Raw genomic sequence first — 20,099 nt, 5'->3', positions numbered from 1 at the left:
TCTAATTGCTCCACATATAGTTCCTCTAACCATATTTTCTAAACAAACCAGGGCCAATCCAAATTGATCTTGTAATAGATCTGCTACAGAACGAATACGTTTATTTTTCAAATGATTTATATCGTCAAGTAGAGCCATTCCAAATTTCATGCCAATCAAATGATCTGCAACTGTCAATATATCTCGCGGTAACAAAAATGTATTGTTCTGGGGTATATCAAGATTAAGCTTTTGGTTGATATTTCGTCGACCAATTTTTCCTAATTCACATCTTTGTTGATTTTTTTTTTTTTGTAATTCTTTCCATAAAGATTCAGAAAATACCGGATCTCCACCAACACAAGCAAATTGTCGATAAAACTCCAAAATGGCATTTTCTTTTCACCCAATTTTTTTTTATCCTTATCATTTAGGAAAGACACGAAAATTTCAGGATAACAAACATTTTCTAGAATTTTGCTTAAATTCGAACCCATAGCTGATGATAGAACTAGAATAGATATTTTCTGTTTCCTACTCACACGAGCCCATATCCTTGCTTTTTTATCAATCTCTAATTCTAATCTACCCCCCAGTCTGATATTATAGTGCCAATATAGACCGAAATTCCGTTAGGGTCCAATTCTGAACTGTAATAGATACCAGGACTTTGCAATATTTGATTGATTACTATTCTGTATATTCCATTTACTATAGAAGTTCCCAGAGAATTCATTAGAGGAATATTTCCAACAAAAATAGTTTGTTTTTGTATATCTCTACTACTTTTCCAAATTAATCCCGCGGATATATATAATTCAGCAGAATATGTAAGTGATTCATATACATCATATTTTTCGTTTATCAAGGGTTCTAATAATTGATATGTTTCGGCAAATAATTGAAATTCAATTTCTTGATCTGTATCCTCAATTTTTGGAAACTTAAAAAGCCCTTCTGTTAAGCCCTGATCAATGAACCTACAAAACCCTTCAAATTGTATCTGATTCAATCCAGGTAGTGTAGACATTTCTTCATTTTCACTCCCAAGCATTTTCAATTTCCCCGTGAATTTTATCGAAAAATATTCCACGATTTGCTGTCATGCTTCATCAAATCACATGAATCCATTTAGCAATACTATAATTTCTATTCTTTATACTGAATTACATGAAATCTTACCTAATCCCGTGTATCAAATATTTCTTAGTGTATGAAATACCTATTATGAAAAGAGAAAGAAATATTAGAATTTGATACTCAACTTCGAAGGAATTTGCAACAAAACAAACAGATAGAATCGAAATTCGAATCTAAAAAAGGATTGGAAATTTCTACGGGCATTTCAATATCTTTTTTAGGAATATAAAAAAATGCATTTCATTTCTATCATTATTATGATATTACATATTCAAATTCAATTGGATACAAAAAAAAAAAATCCATTCGAAATTGTCAAGAAAAGATATATTTTGAAGTGAAGTATTTTGGAGAGAATTGGGGAGAATATGATTAGAGTATGTTATGTGTAATGTAATAAGGCTTGTATTTTTGAAACATGCATATATTTAACTGCAGCTATAGATCTGTCTCTAACTTTATTGCAGTCATATTTGTTCAGGATAACAAACACATAACATGTTGTGTGAATTTTTACAAATTTTCTATTGAAAATTGTAAAAAAAAGGATAAGCACGATAATTTCTTGCAAATACCGTATAGTATTGGTATTCTATATCTATATAGATATGGATAAGATACTCGATTAGATAATATCTGTGTAACAGATCAAATTGATATTCTAGGGTTTACATATATTGAAAGTTGCTGTTATAATTAGAATGAACAAAGTTAAAAAAAAAAGCAATATTGATTGGTTATGTATCAATTTTTATTTTCTGATCTCATTAAGAAAAAAACAAATTTCTATTCAAATATTCAAGAATAATTCATAAAAGAATAGTTAACGGTTGCGATTTGTCTCAAGATTGTTTTTCAATTTTTCAATAGAAAGAAAAGGGGGGAGTATTCTCAAAAACTTCATATCTATATTTTTATTGGCGGCATGGCCGAGTGGTAAGGCAGGGGACTGCAAATCCTTTTTCCCCAGTTCAAATCCGGGTGTCGCCTGATCGATAAGAAACGGTAAATGAAAGATTATATTACGTTTTTTTAGAAAACTTTTTTTCCAACAGAAGCAAGCAAGGGAAAAGGAGTCTTGAGAATTGCGTTTGATTCGAAATTATAAACATCAGTAGCTTAAAAAATGTTGTAAATATTTTTGTCTCGAATTCAAGGAAAGATTCTAGTAGTGAAAAGGAATCCATAAATTTAGAAATGATAGTTCGTTCACTACACAACTATTGTAGTGTCTGTCTCCTGACTAGGTCTTTTATTAGATTGGATTAAGAATAAGTCGGATAGGAAAGTCCATTTTTAGGTAGAGAAAAGGCAGAAGAAAAACCTTCTATACAGACTAATTTAAAGTTTATGAGTGCTTCCACATTTTATCAATATTATTTAGATCAATTCTATTTAATAGCTTTAATTTAGCTAATTCGCTTTCGTAATATTCAAAAAGAGTATTCTTTAGATTTTCATATTCTATATTCTAATAAAATTAAAAAGTTTTGATTCTAAAATAGAATAGAAAAGAAAAAAAGTTTTTTTAATTATTTTAGAGAACGAATTGGGAGACATTTAAGGGACTATTTCAAATAGAAAGAAGAGTATAAGTATGCAAATGAATCTGTCTTGATTCTTTTTTTATGAAATCCTTAAGGAAATGATAAAAGAGAAATCTTAATATTCCCACCTGGTAGTAACATTCATTGACTTATAACTTCCTATAATTTTTTTATGTTTAATGTTTTATGATTTTACTAAAAATAATCAAAAAAAACTTTTTAGATGTTCTAATAACTAATAAATAGAATGAATTCTTGTTTTTCGTGAATAATGTTAGCCCAGAATCCTTTTTTTGACTCTGTAATAGCAATTCCACTATTATAGTATTTTTAGCGAATAATACAAAAAAAAAGAATAGAATAAAAAATTTGAAAAAATAATGAAATAGTTCCTTCATATTTATAGAGATAGGAGACAAAATTTACATGGATATAGTAAGTATTGCTTGGGCTGCTTTAATGGTAGTTTTTTCATTTTCCCTTTCCCTCGTAGTATGGGGAAGAAGTGGGCTATAGGGATACTAAAAATTGAGTTAAGGGATCCAAGTAACCTTGTTTATTTCTACCTGAATTTTTGAATTTCGAAACTATTGAATGAAAATATTTCATTTAAACTAATACTAATTAATTGAGTTCAAATAGAAAATCTATCTGGATTCTATTATATTTTAGTAGTGTAATGTATTCTATGTATCTTATAGGAATTGAAAATACTCTTTCAATCAAACAAATATTTTCATTATTCCCATATTCCTATTTTGAGAAAAACAAGGGAATCAAAAAGAAGAAGAAATGGATTCCTATTCCAATCAAATTTTTCTTAAAATTTTTATTTCGATTAACTGACGCTTAACCTGGTTATATATATATATATATATATGGAAAATGGCGGACCGTGTAATAACCATTCCTGTTTTTTTACCCCCTTTTTTTCCTAAGATACCGGAATTGTTTGTAAAAAGAATCTGAAAAAAAAAATTGGACGCAATTCTCAGATAGTAGAAATCAATTTGATTTCTACTATCTGGATTACGCTGATTGTACGATCATTTTTTTAAATCATTCATAAAAATGAAGAAATCATATTTCAGTGAAATTAGTCACTTTTACTTACCGTTTTTACATAAATTATAAGTAAAAAAGCAGTAGGAACTAGAATAAACAGTGCAGTAGCAATAAATGCGAGAATATTTACTTCCATAATCTTTATTATGTTCTATTTCTCTTAAATTTCTAAAAAAAAAATTCGGGATTTAATCCCATAGAAATGTTCAATCTTTCAACAATGGTATAAATTGGATTTCAATGATATCAAATCGGATCAATATCATGAATCACAAAATCTGAGCTATCAAATCAACCCATGAAATAGTATAACATAGGAAGATCTTTTATCCATACTAAATAAAACAAAAAAACATTTATTCTTGATGAAAGTCCAAAATCCCTTTCCTTCCTTTTTCGGCGAAAAAAATGAAAAAGCAGGGGGAGCCCCAAATAAAATTTTGTTTATCAATTTGATTCCCTACAAATACACAAAAAAGGAATTTATTTTTTATTTTTTTGGATTTATATCCAACGGGATTGACGGGGCTCGAACCTGCAGCTTCCGCCTTGACAGGGCGGTGCTCTGACCAATTGATTTACAATCCCAGGGAAAGGGGTGTACTGTATAAATATTTTTACGGACCGTTTCTGTCAAACCTTTTCTTTTTCTATTTCGAATTCGAACCTTTTTGTTGTAAATGAAAAAAACGCATTTTTTTATATATTGATATGTATATCGATATCCACTTTAGTGAGATCGACACAAATTACTCGTAATCCGTTTCTTATTCTTATTCTATTAACAAATCGATTGAAAATTGAATCAATGAAAAAAAATATTTTTTTTTTCAATTTTTCCTTATATTTTCTACTTACAGATCTTGACATGAATACCGATTATTAACAAGATTTTGAATTTGTGGAAGGAAATATGGAATACAGAAAAAAAAGAAATAACCTTAGATATGTTTAATATTTTAATTCTTCCGTATCATAGCACATCAGTCATTTCCAGAGAACTATAAATGGGTTATAGAATTTCATAGTGGATCGGCAAATTCTTGGGCCGAGCTGGATTTGAACCAGCGTAGACATATTGCCAACGAATTTACAGTCCGTCCCCATTAACCGCTCGGGCATCGACCCAACACAATAGGAAGAATACATTTCAGTTTTTATTGAAAATTTTTTATCAACTTCCTTTCGTAACACCCTACCCCCAGGGGAAGTCGAATCCCCGCTGCCTCCTTGAAAGAGAGATGTCCTGAACCACTAGATGATGGGGGCATACTTGCCCAACCGCCATTATACTACGTTCATAGTATGAACAGTTTTTTGCAATTGTCAATATAATGATATGATTCGATAAAAAAAAAAATTTCGTTCTTTCATAATTCCATAGAAATTTTTTATTAATCATTTATATTTCTAAATTTTTTTATTCCAGTCATAATAAGAAAAAAAAGAAGTAATGTTCCAATAAAGAGAAAATTCTTCACAGGAATGATTCGTTTGTTGCAAAGGACGAGAGGTTAAAACTTCATTTCTATCATTTATTACTAATACTAAGATTGGATAGGTAGATTTATATCTAATACTAAGAAAAAAAACTTTGGAAAATAGAATTTTTCAATAAAAAAATAAAAATTTGGTTTAGGGACAGAACATATTGAATCCATTTTATCAATGATTCAATTTTATCAATGTTTCGATGAAATATTTTATTTTGTGAGTACATTTATGTATCAATAAAAAGAATTTAGTGTTATGATTAGAATGACTTCAAGAATCCATTTTGAAATAATATATTTGATATGGATCAAATCCAATCTTAATCAATTCTTTTTTTTAACTATATTCTATTCACTAGGTAAATCCAATTTTTTGTTCTTTGATGAAATATTTTTGGTTTATTTGATGTTTCATACACATTTTAGGATTGTATTTAGTTGTTTACACTGTTTGACACATTTTTTCTTTAATGTTAAGTCAAATACTATTATGAAACGCGCTTGAAATGTCAAATAAACTTAACAAAATTTGATTAATAGGATTAAATTCACGTATTTCGAAAGATGAAGGACTAAATTGGTCCAAAGTTTCGAAATGGACTAATTACAAAATTTACTTAAAGTTAAGGGACCAAAAACATATTTAACCCAAATTATAATTAATTAATATTAAAACTTATTTACAGTAAAATTAATTACAAAAAAATTTACAACGTAACATAAAAAAATTACATAGCAACAATGATAAAATAATAAATATTAAAAAATTTAAATCGGAAGTCGACATTCAGAATCGAATATCTCCGGAAGTCAACATTCGGTGAGTAAAGCCAACGTTGCCAATTCCATTCATCGGAAGTCATCCACATGCCTACGGAAGTCGACTTCTGGTGATATTTTTTGCACACCTACGGAAGTTCACTTCCGGGCACAACACTTACGGAAGTCACTCCTCTTGTACGAAAATCACTCATCTTTTACGGAAATCACTCATCTGTTACGTAAGTCACTCATCTCTTACGAAAATCACTCATCTCTTACGGAAGTCACCTTTAACACGAAAGTCACTCATCTCACGGAAGTTGGTTTAAATTACAGAAGTTGACTTCTGGTATTGATGGCTTATGGAAGTCAACTTCAGATTATGCCATTTTCACGCTGTTTATGTGGTCTACGGAAGTCCACTTCCGTCATTTTGTGGCTTACGGAAGTCGACTTCCGGTTTGTGGTTTACGATTCAAGCATCGTTACCCACAGATCTATACTCCTAAAGGATGCTTATACCTATTTATACCTATCAATAGATGCATGGCAAACATGGTTGACATGAGAAGCCAAGGTGATTTGCTTCTTGAAGATTTGATGAAGATTAAATGTAGCACTTTTTGAACTATCTTGAAGTCATTACCATTGGAATGAAGCCTACATTGATGAAGGAAAGGAGATTTGATGATAACCATATTGATCAAGGCTGGAACGTGTGCTCTCCATGTAGTTACATCATTTAGAAAGTGTATTTTAATGTTGTAATTCATGTTGTAGACCTTATAGTATTAATTAGATGTTTTTGGTCTTAGGTGTGTCTTTTAATATGTTAAATAGTTTTTCAACCGGTTAAAATGTCTCTTTTAATCAGTTGAATGATTTTTTTAACAGGTTAAAAGGTTGGCTGCAGTAGTCTTAAACTACAACAAATTCAATCAGTTGATTTAGTTTTTAATCGACTGATTTCACTTAAGTAAAGTGAAATCAACCGATTGATTTGAAAATCAACCTGTTGAATTTCGTAACAGTTTGACTATAAAAGTTGTGATTTTCGAAAGAAAGGTCAGTTGATCATTTTAGAGCGCGATTTTGTTCTGGAAACTTGTGGAAACTCTGTCTTTCGTGATCATACTATTTGTAGCAGTTGAAGATTGATCTTGGATCAATTCTTGAAGCTCTTGGCTTGGTTTGAAGCTTGGAGAAAGTGGTTTGTGGTAGGCTGGGTTGTGCTACCACTGAGGTTTGATCTTTCTCAAGCTCTATGTGTGTGTCTAGTGGTTTTCGAGGTCTGCAAGAGGGTTTTTGTTGTGCTGGTGTGATTCTTGTGTGATTCAAGAGTCTTTTGTGGTGTTTTTGCATATTTTGAAAGTGTAAGGATGGATACTTTGTAAATCTTTTGAAATAGTGCAAAGTCAAGCTCAGGTTGCCTTGACAAACCGGATGTAGCTCAGGTTTGAGTGAACCAGTATAAAAATCTTGTGTCTCCTCTCTTCTATAACCTTTCTCTCATGCATTTTCATTTTAAAGTTTAAAGAACTTGTGCTTTAATCATCTCTTTCATGATCTTGCATGTTTTCATGACATTTGCAGCATTGAGCATGTTTGTATAATCATTTAGAACTTGTCTTGATCATTCTTGTGCATTGCTTCTGGTTTAAATCTCAAATCTGCATTTCTTCATTTTTCTCAGTATTTCAGTCGACTGTTTTCCTATTTCAATCGATTGATTATACCAGAACAAAATCTGTTTAGTAAAATCAATCTGTTAACTCTATTTTTGATCGACTGAAAGTATATTGTCCAACACCTTTTGCATCCTAACTTGGTGATCTATTTAATTCAATTAAAGGTGGTTTTTAGCTTACAAAGATAGCCTAAATTTTTAACTAGCCAATTCAACCACCCTTCTTGGCTTTTCAACAATTTTAAAACTAACAGGTAGCAGCAACAAAAAACGAAAAACTACGAAGGACATCAACATTACCTGTGTTAATGTAGAGGAATGTGGCAAAGGGGAAGAAGAAAGACCACAAAGAACAAAACCAGTGAGGAGTGGCTTGAGGGACGAGCAAGGAGAATGAGGTAGAGGGTTTTGAGGCGAGAACGACACTGCTAGGTTAAAAGAAAGTGGAGGAGTCATTTTCGTTAAATAAGAGAGAGAAGTTACTGATTTAAAATTTCAAACTGGTCAAAGGACAATTTTGGATTTTAAGAAAAACTTGGGGGTGGATGAAGAAAACCCCTCGAGACCGGCATGTATCCGACCCACAGGTATTTCAGTATAGGATCATATTTATTCTATCATTGTCTAGACATATTTATTCTATCATTTTATGTTTATCATTTATTTGAATAGACATTTTCCTTAAATATTTACAATCCCATAATCTAACTTTATTTTTAATATTCTCTTTTTATAAAATTCATATTAAGCATCGTTATCAATACTAACATTTCAACTAGATTCAAATTTCAAAGCCCGTCAATTATATGTCATCACATGAATAACAAATAAAAACAAAATGTATAGACCTAAACCCATGTTAGGAAACATAAAAATTAGGACTTACGCATATTTCGTAAAGATATTAAACTAATAACAAGAAATAAAACATTAAACTACTTCAACTGAAGTATATTATCAATTCCAAAATTTATTATCTTATCTACACAATCTGTCTTCATGAAAAATGTGACATATCTTGAACTTATATTTTCACAACTTTTAATGTATTTCCTCTATCTTCCTTTAAGAATCTAAATAATATATTGAGAAAAAAGAAAAAAGAAGGTAGACCAAGAATGAATTACATTGTAACTACACATGAGTATAATATGTTTTTTTATCAGCAAAAAATAAATAAGTTAAAGAAGAGCACTTATGTGATGCTCTAACTCTTTTACAAAAATATCAATAACATGTACAAAAGGATGCAAAAGTTTGACATCGAAATCTTACAAAACATGACAGCTAATAACTAGAGATCCATGAAAGATTAAAAAGACCTTAAAGAAGATGTACATGGAACTAAAGCAATAGTCATAAACTTGTTCTGCTGCTCCAAAATACATAACTAAAAACAGAGACAGAAAAACCCTACACATGAGTATAATCATTATCTCACGAAATTTTAATAACTAAAATAGCAAATAGCCTCCATGACAAAAAATGATCTTTGAAACCCAAAATAAGTGAAAAAAACTTATAATGTATTCACCATAACTTCCTCTAAAAATATCACAATAGTAGCATGTTCCAAAGAACCTCTAAGAATCCACCTATATTAACTTTAAGTTATCTCACATTAGACATCTTCAAAATAATTTGAAGTGACTTCGACCATCTTTTGGACATTGTTTAAATATAAAAAGAAATCAAAATAAAAAAGTCAAAAATATTATTATTCATTCTTCTTTTAGAATAATTCCTTAATGATTTAATGTACCAGTGAATACGGTGTATCACTCTATCCAAACTTATTATCTATTGAAACCTAGCTAGCATAATTTTTTCATTCTCCTCAATATCCATAGAATATGAGTGTCAGGTGCAAAATTAAACTTCTATTTATAAACGTCTTGAATAAGATCACTTGAATAGTCGTCTTGTGTCCTAACTTTAGGTTTGATAACATATAAGCTAAAATTGATTTCTATTGCACTAAACTTGTTATGCTTGAAATATCATTTGTATCGAATATTCATTTATTATATTGACAACATCAAACTTAACCTACAATAGTATAAAAGTTGGTCTTTTTGTCATAAATTTTAAGGAGATAAGTCAAACTTGTGATGACTCTTAAGACGGTTTAATAATTTCAAAAGTGAATTTTTATATTGTTATGATAGTCATATCTTAAGTGTTTTATATTTTCTCAAAAGAAATTTTTAATGAATTTTGTCAACACATCATTCGTAAATATTAAATTTGTTTTCTCTTTATTATCTAATTATTTTATCTAATAATCATACTTAGATAAAAAAATATTAATTCATCAAAACTTGATATTATTCATTGTATATCAAACTATAAAATATTTTGTTCGGACTATATTGAATGATCAAAGCTAAATTGTTATTGATCAAAATATCATAAGATCATCTTAACTAAATCATATATAATCATATTTTCTTGTTTAAGAACACACATCCTCCAAAATTAGATTTCTTTATTCCATAAGAAAAAAACTCACGTTCCATGTTTTGAATCATATCTATAGAAAAATAATATTTATTTTATTGTATAATTTCCAAATTATTATAATAATATCAAATTTTTTTTTTATTTTTATTTCATAGTGCCTCTTCATGTTGATTTAGTGAACAAGGACAATTTTAAATAACCAATATAAAAATATAAAAAAATGATATGTTGACAAACGTAAATATTAGAGACAATGATCGAGGTCACATTTTTAATAGAAAAAACACACTTGTAATTAGGTTATATATAAAATTATTAAAATAAGGACAATAATAATTGCCATCTTGTGGTTATGGGGAAGGGATGTTGTCAACATTCAGCTGACTCAACTCAGAGCAATAAAGTCTTAGTCAACAATTATTCATAATTTAATAGAAATGTATACATTTTTTTTATATATATCATCATATATCCTACAATTAATATTTTTATTACTAGAAGATAATCAGAATGAAACAATGAATTAAAACTATTGAAATATAATTAAATTAGCTGTTTAAAAGATAATTAAGAAAATTGATATTACTAAAAATATGATGAACTTTTTTCCGTAATCCAATGTTCTAATACTAAAGTTCTTATTATCTAATTACATTTTGGTTTAAATATTATTCTGATACCTGTTTTTGTTTAATTTGTTTAATTTGATCACTTTTTGCATGTTTAATTTGGTCTTTGATGTACTAAATTATGTTTAATTTTGTCCTTTTCATTAACGTCATTTAAATTGATAATGATAAAATATACAAGCTGACATTGTTCCCATGACGTGACATTGGTCATATTATGGCTGGTTGTGTTTTGTTCAAATAAGTTTTTATTTTAGTTAAATTTATTTAATTTAGTCTCACCCTCTATTTCACGACCTTTCACCATTGCTGCCACCAACACTACCGCCAACACAATCACCACCATCACCATTGTTGCTGCCACCACCATCACTATTGTTGTTGTCACCACCACCACCACCAACAAACTAAAATCACCACTACCACGCTACACACCACCACAATAAATCCACTACCACCATCAATTTTGGAGCACAGATCGATGAAAGCACTACCCACAAACACGCTAGAAGACCAACCCGATTTTACCCCCTGGTTGTGTATCTGCTTCCAAAATTAAGGTCTTTTACTTTGGATGAGGCGGTCAATGTGCTACACAAAGTGTAGGTATCTAAAAGAACTCCGGTGTGCATGAAGGAAAAGGAGATGAGAGTGAGAAAGGTTTGTGTGATCACTATTCACAATCACTCCCTATAGCCACACCACCATAATGAGTGTTGTTGAAATGGAGGGTGAGACTTAAACCTACCACTGTGAGTGTTATTGTTGGTGGGTTTAGTGTAATGGTGGTAAATGTGATTTTAGTATTGTGGTGGTTGTAGGGAGTGATTGTGTTGGTAGTTGTAGAGTGGTTGTGGGTTTAGTTTGGCGGCGACAGTTGTTTTAGTGTGGTAGTGGTCATGGTTGTGGTGTTAGTAGTGGTGGTGGTGGTTGTAGGGTGGTAGTGATGGTAGTGGCACTGGCCAAATTAAACGCGCAAAAAGAAGGGGACCAAATTGAACAATCTGAACTAAATCAGGGATCAAAATAGTATTTAAACCTTACATTTTCTTAATGATTTAATATAAATAACATTTAGGTTTCACTTTTTTTGGTTAAATAAGTTTTTTATTCTCAGTTATTACCTATCTTTGTTTTGGATATTAATAAAATATTTTTCGTAATTAAATCCCAAATAAATTATCGGTGCATAAAAAATGTGTCAACATAAAGTTTACTAACTTGGGGAAAGTTTTGACACAACTATCACCTTCAAAGATCTATAAGATCTGCTCAATTGTGAAATAAGGAGGCAATCAAAAATAATATTTTTCTATTCATTACACCCTCTCTTATACACCTGTACTTAACCTTGAAATAAGTTTTGTGAAGCTCACTTGCTATTCAAGTTTTATTAAAGCTCACTTGCTATTTCATTCTATAAAGTGAATTTTATTTGACAATATATCTTGGACAATTATTTTTTCCTTCCCAAAATTATTAACGTTATTTAATGAAGTAAGCAACTACAAAAAATTGAGTGGAAAAATGTGTTACACAAATAAGAGTAATATCTAATAAAACCAGGACATAATTTTCTTTAAAAAATGTATAATACTTCTTGTAAATACGAGAGAAACGGGAAAAAATATATATAAATGCGGTATAGAATGGAAAACATAAAATTATATATTATTTAGTGTAGATTTTTTCGCATAATTTTATGGAAAAAATAGTTACTTACTGATAATATAATAATTCAGTTATAAAATATTATATATGTATAAATTTGTGGACTTTTATAATAATTACATCAAAAATCAGACAGACAAAATTTGTACTTAAATAAGAATGTAACATTCTTTCATACTATCACTGCATTACCATTAATATCCATAATTTTATTTAACAAACATAGTAGTATCTCCTTTTTATGATAAAAAACAATTTTTACACTTACTAAAAATACGGAAAGGCATGAATCTCTAACATTTGAGTATTCAATTCACTCATATAAAATTAAAAGATAATTGAGTTTTAATCACTCAAGAAATATGATGAACATTACCTCGTATAAAATTTCCTACAAATACAAATTGGAGAATAATCCAATAGATTATTATTTTCTTTAAATATTTTTCAGACTTACATGGCCGATATTTTCATGATCTAACTACTGGATATATGTCAACAAAGTATCATCAATTTGATTAGAGCATTGCACATCATAGGCCAAATATAAGCATATTAATTATCTAAAGAAGTTCAAACACTCTAAATTGGCTGTTGTCATTTCTTAATCTGCTACTTAAAATGTTCTAAATAACAAAAATGATGAAATGTTGATACACATCGGAGTGCTTAATAAAAATGAATATAAATTTATTTTAGTTCTGAGAAGACTTCTCTCCTCCCAAAACCATAAATTGTTCAATTGGTAAATTGAATGATTTAGGAAGATTTTGTAACCTCATGGATAGCTTCAGCAACATATCCCACGTTGCCCGTATTAAGACCAGCCATACTGTGATAATCATATATAAGTAATGTCAGAAAATAGTGAATCTCAAATCTAAAAATGTAAGTAAAAAGTCAGTGTGAAGTGTATAATTAATTACCTGATACGACCGTTTCGGGTCATGTAAATATGAAACTTGCTTGTCATAAGATCAACCTGTTCCGGTGTCAATCCACTGTAGCAGAACATACCAATCTACATAAATAACAAAATAAGTGTCAGAGAAACAACCTTGCAGTACTTGGGATATGGTGTTGAAATTTCAATTAAAAATTCTCACTCAACTATCTATCCCTGTGTCTTAACATGTTTGGTTGCATTAAAAACGAAAACAAAAAAAAAAATTATAGAAAACCTTAAACTACTAAAATAAACAATAAAAAAAAGACGAAGTGGATGAAACAGTATTTGAACATTAAACAAATACAACCGAACCTGATTGGTTATGTGCTGCCAGGGCAAAGGAGAATTCCTCTTTTCCAAGTTCTCTCGTAGTGTGGTCCTCATTCCGATGATGCGATCTGCCATACCCTGCAAACATAATATATATGTAAGTCCAATTTCAATCTATTACCACAACTTCTTTATGCTCGTAAATTTCTATTGACGATTTATTAAAATCTAATGACATTGTCCTTTGAAAATACAATTTGAAATATATTAACATTGATTAGTGTTAACAAAACACAACGACAAAAACCAATGACACATAAGAAATCCTAACATTTTGTTAAAGAACACTACTGCATTTAACTATTGCATGTTTTAACCGTATGATACGACACAAAAGAGCATCTAGCCATGACGTACCCAAAATGGCAAGTTGACAAATATAAAATATTTTCCAAATCTTCTTGAATTTCAAATAAGCATGAAATCCATAGCCAGAAGTGGAACAGCAGGAGGAAAAATTCTCAAAGGCAAGTGCGTCGTGAAGGTTATGCTAAGACACCAACTCTCCAAGAGAGTAGACTTCAACAGTTTCATATCAAGACCTTACTTCATTCCTTCCTTAACTCAACAATAGCAGCTTTACTACCCGCAGGAGGTAAGACAAATGAAAACTTGGTACAAACCCTTAAGAAATAAAATCTCTTTACCTTGACTTCGTTAAGCCATAACTTCTTCAACTCTGGATCACCAAGGACAGTTGAAACTATAAGCGCTCCATGAACAGGTGGGTTACTGTACATGGGTCTAGAAATCAGCTGTAACTGACTTTTTACAGCCACAGCCTGTTTCTCGTCTTCACAGAGCAAACTGCAGGGAACTTTAAACTATGAGCACACTTTTTTTTTGCAGAACTAGTTCATATTTCATAGCCAAGACATAAATTTTGTGAAGCTACCCAAAGTCCAAAGATGACATAAAGAAAATGTCCAAGATTCATCCTTCAAAGCATGTAAAATGTCCAAGTTCTGGTATTTTTATTATTTGCTTTAATTTTAGTCAAGTTGAAAGACACAATTTTTGAGAGAAATGGTGTTACTACCCACGTGTTGTGGTATTTATGGATTATTTACAATCAGAGAGTAAACACGGCTGACTAAATAACTATTTAATTAAGCCTAATAATCAGTCATTGGTTATTCTAATCTAATCAACAAAATTACTAATATTCTAAAATGCTAATATTATAATAGAAATGATAATATTCTAGTAAGTCTCTCGGGAATTCCATTGCATCCGGAGATAAATTGAAGTCAAGCTACAGATAATTATAAAAATTACTTTGAGAATGTTGGGTTTCCCAGCTCCTGCACTGTTATACCCTCACTTATGGAGCTGAGGTATCAGAGTCAATTTAACTTTTAAACTTATACTGAATAACAGAATTTCGGATAATTTTAACATCATAATACAATCGGCATATAGCTGCAGGTACTCAACATTCAATGTATTAGGAGGATCATCAAGGTCCAACATATCTAACTGTCCAACCACAAGAAAAGCCACTGAAGAGCCTATTTATGTAGCATTCTGCACCTGAGCTGTAGTTTAAAGCAGTCTACTAACCTCAGGCATCCAACTCGCTGGCCGTACAGTCCCATATTTTTTGCATATGACTGAGCAAGTCCTAATAGATGACCGTCCTGCAGAAAAATCCTAATGGCTTTTGCATCTCTCTCTGGATCACCACTAGCAAAACCTTGATAAGCCATGTCAAAGAAAGGGAAATGACCCTTAGCCTAATGAACAAGAAAAAATGTCAAGAACAGCAACCAGAATAAAAAAACCCAATGATTTTATGCATTACTAATACTATTCCGTAAATTGTTACCTTAATCTGGGAGGAGATCTCTCTCCATTGTTCTTCTGAAGGATCTACTCCAGTAGGATTATGCGCACAAGCATGAAGCAGAAAGAAGGAACCATCTGGAGCATTCTGTATACGTAATAAATAATTAATTTAAAAAGTAATAAGAGTATGGAGTACCAGCAAAGCTTCACCTGTAAAAGTAGACCTATAAATCAACTCTTACAAGTGTTTGGAATGAGAGAAATATACCTTAATGTCATCCATCAGTCCTTCAAAATCCAATCCTTTGGACTCTGGGTGATAGTAACGGAATGTCTTCATAGGCACTCCAGCATCTCTCCAAATGTTATGGTGGCTGTAATTTTCTCATATTAGAAATAAATATCCAAGCAAGACATGGGACCAACAAAAAATTCAAACCTAAAGATATTAAAAAAATGAAGGGTCATAAAGTCTACAGGTATTTTGAATTTTAAAAGATTTGTACTAAATACTTACTTGGCCCAGGTAGGCACTGGTATATAGATTTGGGAATTAGGATGAAATCTCTGTTGAAATGCAGCAAAAAGTCGACATGCACCAGTTCCAGATAAAGCCTGCACTGCAGCTATTCTTTTATCCTTGATGAACTCAGAGTTGTCTCCGTATGCTAACTTGAGCGATTCTTCAACCATTTTTATGCTTCCACCCATAGGAAGATACTCCCTGATGAACATTTGTATCAGTGCAAAGTAAAGACATAGACTCCGTTATTAGTAAATGATACGCAAAGCTGGAATAGAATTATATAGACAGACCAGTAAGACTCTTGTTCTTTTGCTACTAAATGATAAGACTTTTGTTTAATTGCTAGGTGTTACAAAAATATTGAAAATAGAAACTGACTCTCGAGAATATCACTAATTGCTTAGCTGGGTGATCCTTAGAAGTTTATCTTGGAATGCAGGTTTGAATTGATGAAGATGTGGTTCTATGAATCCCGAGGATTCAAGTTAAATTTATTTGTTGCATGCTCAAAATTAATTTAGAAACTTAGATAATATCAGCTCTAAGATATTTTGGATAGAACAACTATCTTTGCTTCCTTTAACATTTACAATAAGAGTGATAAAGACAATGTTTTAATATTTGTAATAATTTAAAGGAGTTAGTGTAATGTACAAGAGATGTCAATGTAATGTATGCAAGCTGTTAAAACAATTAAGAAGTTTTCCATAGATTTCTAAAATTGAGGAGTATCAGACAAAATTCCAAAAAAAAAAAATTACAGGAAGGACGAGTGTAATTTACTCAAGCCAATTCAACTAAACTTAATTTTTTATGGCACTTTACCTTTTTGCCTCCTCCTTACTAAACTGAACATTTTTCACCCTCAACTGACACTAAATATCTTCAAGAATAATGCTACTTTCTTAATTTCAGAACAAAATTTGACAGCTTCCTACTTTGAGGAATATTCGGACAAAAGTAAAGTACTCATTCTAATAGAAAGATATAGTTAAGATGAGGTTTCTACAGTTTTCAGCTTACAAACCAGAAAAGCAGCAGGTAATAAAGTAGTATTCTCCACATTATCACTCCCAAAACACTTAAACAACTAACTAAACAGTGCAAGGAATAGTAATTCCCCATTAGAAAAGGTAAGAGTGTAGCTCTCAAAGAATGCGTCCAGAAATAGTAGCATCATATTCTCGAGACTGCGTTGGACCGTCCATACACAACCAAAAGACAGGCAAAAGCTCCTAGTGGGTAAACTTTACTAAACATCCACAAATTAGCACATGGAAACAATTAAAATCTGCGTTCATATAAAGTGGGTAAACACTCAATAAGAAATGATTAAATAAGATTTTTTTATTACAATTTACAGAAGAAAACATATTAATCTTCTAACATTGGGATATATTAATAACACATTCTCTTGACCAGAGTATCTCCATAAAAAAAAAATAAACAAAAATACTTATTAACATTCTCTTACAAGTAAATAATCAAATAAGTACTTCATGCCCATTATTTTAAATGATAAAAGAGTAACTTTCATATACATTTAGGGTGAAGATTTTCATTATGTGAACTAATTAAAAGTTATTATACAGCTGAGTTCTAAATTAATTAATTATTACAAAAACTAACAATCTCGTCATGTATAAATAGAGTAGAATTCAACATTCTGGAAACTATTTAACGAAAAATAATATTTAATACAAGTGTAAAGAATATTACTTCCTATCTTATGTTTTTACTACTAGAATCCTTATTAAAAGAAAAAAAAAAACAAATTTTGCACACTTATACACACATATGAATATATATATATATATATATATATATATATATATATATATATATATATATATATATATTATTTCACTCACATGAATTGGTTTCCTGCAATTCTCCTCTCTGCCTCTCTGACGCAATCCAAAACCACTGGTTTTCCGTCGTCATTGCGATAGGCACCCTTTTGTAAATAAAAAATAAATAAATAAATTACAATCAATATCAGAATCACTTCAACCAAACATGCAAAATGTATTTCAAAAAATCCATTGAAAATTACTTTCCACTGTCTATAAATTGCATGAATCAATGCTGGGAACACAATAAAAAAGCAAACAGACAATACAATAAAAAGGAGAGAACAATAAACTTTCTCCACTTTCTGTGACGAATATAACAGTTCTATGCCGTTTAAGTGACCGGATCCAATCAAATCAATCTCATCCTCACAGACTTACTTTCTCTCCGATTTCTCAAAAAGAAAAATAATGCGAGAATATTAATCTCAAAGGGGGACGGAACTCACCACTCCGACATTGACTTTGTTTGGACTCTGATCGGCGAGGAAAGCTTCAGTTACACCGAGGATCGGATCCTTGGGAGCGGGCTCGATGCTTCGAAACCAAGAAGATGACATGAACCTTGCCCCAAAAACGGAGCTACGTTGGAAAAATTGTCCCTTGAGTGAATTGCGAATCGCCATGACTCAGTTAACCGGAAGCAGTGAAACAGAACACAAAAAGCAGAAACAGAGGATTGGCTGAGAAAACGGTAAGCGGTAAGCGCTGTGACTTCGGTGAGTATATATTGAATGCTAGTGGGTCCCACCACTTGTAGATCTTAACTTTCAGAATTCCCTTTTGTCTTTTTTTATAATTTAGTTCTTGTGCTTTTTATAATTATAATTTGACCCATGGTTGAAGCTGATCGTTTTCACTGTGTTGTTTTTTTTTTTGTTTTTTTTTTCTGAATTCACTGATCCTAGTACTAGGAAATAATTAAATAATTGTATTGTAATTTCATAATCTACAAGTACATCTAGTCAGTGCAGTACACTCGCATTATTTTAAAAGTTATAACATTTTCTTGTTTGATTATAATTAGAACTTATGACAAACGATCATTGTTGCCGTTGTTTTGAAAGAGTAATTCAGTCATAATTTCATTTAAAGAAATTAAAATTATTATTATTAATTATTATTTAGTTTATGAATATGAATAGGTACAGTAAACATTCATTTAAGTTCACGCTCATTTAAATTTGTATCTGGTTTAAATATGCATCTAAAAAGAGAAAATTTTAGGATCAATAATTTTGTAACTTTATTTTCAGAAAAAATCACGTCAAGTTATTTGACAACTATTTTCAATTCGTTCACGTGATTGTCAATTGACCATTGTATAAGATATGCCGAACGTTGAAGAACACACCCTTAGTTTGATTTAACTGATCCAATCCAATGATAGATAAAGAGAATATTTCAATTTATTCATATGAATGACATAAAATAACAAGTTTATCATGTAACATATCTCTTATGTCTATATCTCTCATATTTTCATAATCCTTACAAATTTCTAACACTCATAATATTTGATATTGTAATTATATAACCTATATTATTCCATATTGTAATATAACTCATAAAATTTCATAAGTCTGCATTCCAATAAAATCCGCATTAAACTCTTAATATCAAAATGCAAATTTAAGCGAATATTTACTCTAAATTAGCCAGAATTGCATAGTACTTTATCACAAAATTATGATGCGTATAGATTAATTTGATATTAAATTACACTTTTAGAGCTAATTATTTTAAATAAAATATACATTTTAAATATATTTTAATTTTGCCAAAGATTTTGGTCGACTGGTATAAAAGTTACACGGTCGAAGTCAAGTGACATGATTTTAGAGTAATTATTATAAAACTAATATAATTTATGATTAAATCCGAAAGGAAATTGTTTTGTACTATAACTATTATTGTTTTATCATTGTAGCACACATAGTTCAATTATTTCTTTTATGTATATATTTGGAAAAGAATTCTTTTACATCACTTTATCATTTAAAAATAAAAGAAAAAAAATTATACTACTTTTATATATTAGTTAGGAAATATAAGAAGTGGATAGAAAATATTTTTATAAATTGTTCATCATAAAGTAATTTTTATTTATAGAAAGACTAATTTTATCCGTTGTTCTTATTTTTATTTTCTTAAATTTAAAAATCTACTTTCCCACTTTTAAAATTAATGTGTGCCAATTAATTTATTTAAATGTAA

The 20,099-nt window shown here is 30.3% G+C and overlaps 1 protein-coding gene and 1 non-coding gene across 2 annotated transcripts; one reads left to right on the top strand and one right to left on the bottom strand.

Annotated features, from left to right (window-relative positions):
• Positions 1-2,038: 2,038 nt before the first annotated feature.
• On the top strand, positions 2,039-2,109 carry TRNAC-GCA. Its single transcript has one exon. It is a non-coding gene; the product is annotated as a tRNA-Cys (tRNA).
• Positions 2,110-12,840: 10,731 nt separating this feature from the next.
• LOC114168543 (aspartate aminotransferase, mitochondrial) lies at positions 12,841-18,621 on the bottom strand. The gene is made up of 10 exons (XM_028053411.1): positions 18,332-18,621; positions 17,901-17,986; positions 16,021-16,227; positions 15,772-15,877; positions 15,544-15,648; positions 15,279-15,451; positions 14,363-14,522; positions 13,698-13,793; positions 13,363-13,457; positions 12,841-13,268 (listed from the first exon to the last, which is right to left on the bottom strand). The coding sequence occupies exons 1-10, from the start codon at positions 18,506-18,508 to the stop codon at positions 13,196-13,198; spliced, it is 1,278 nt and encodes a 425-aa protein (XP_027909212.1). The 5' UTR covers positions 18,509-18,621; the 3' UTR covers positions 12,841-13,195.
• Between the last annotated feature and the right edge of the window lie 1,478 nt (positions 18,622-20,099).

This window comes from Vigna unguiculata, chromosome 11, assembly GCF_004118075.2.
Source record: "Vigna unguiculata cultivar IT97K-499-35 chromosome 11, ASM411807v1, whole genome shotgun sequence".
NCBI classification, from domain to species: domain Eukaryota; kingdom Viridiplantae; phylum Streptophyta; class Magnoliopsida; order Fabales; family Fabaceae; genus Vigna; species Vigna unguiculata.
This window is presented reverse-complemented; position numbering and strand designations above follow the sequence as displayed.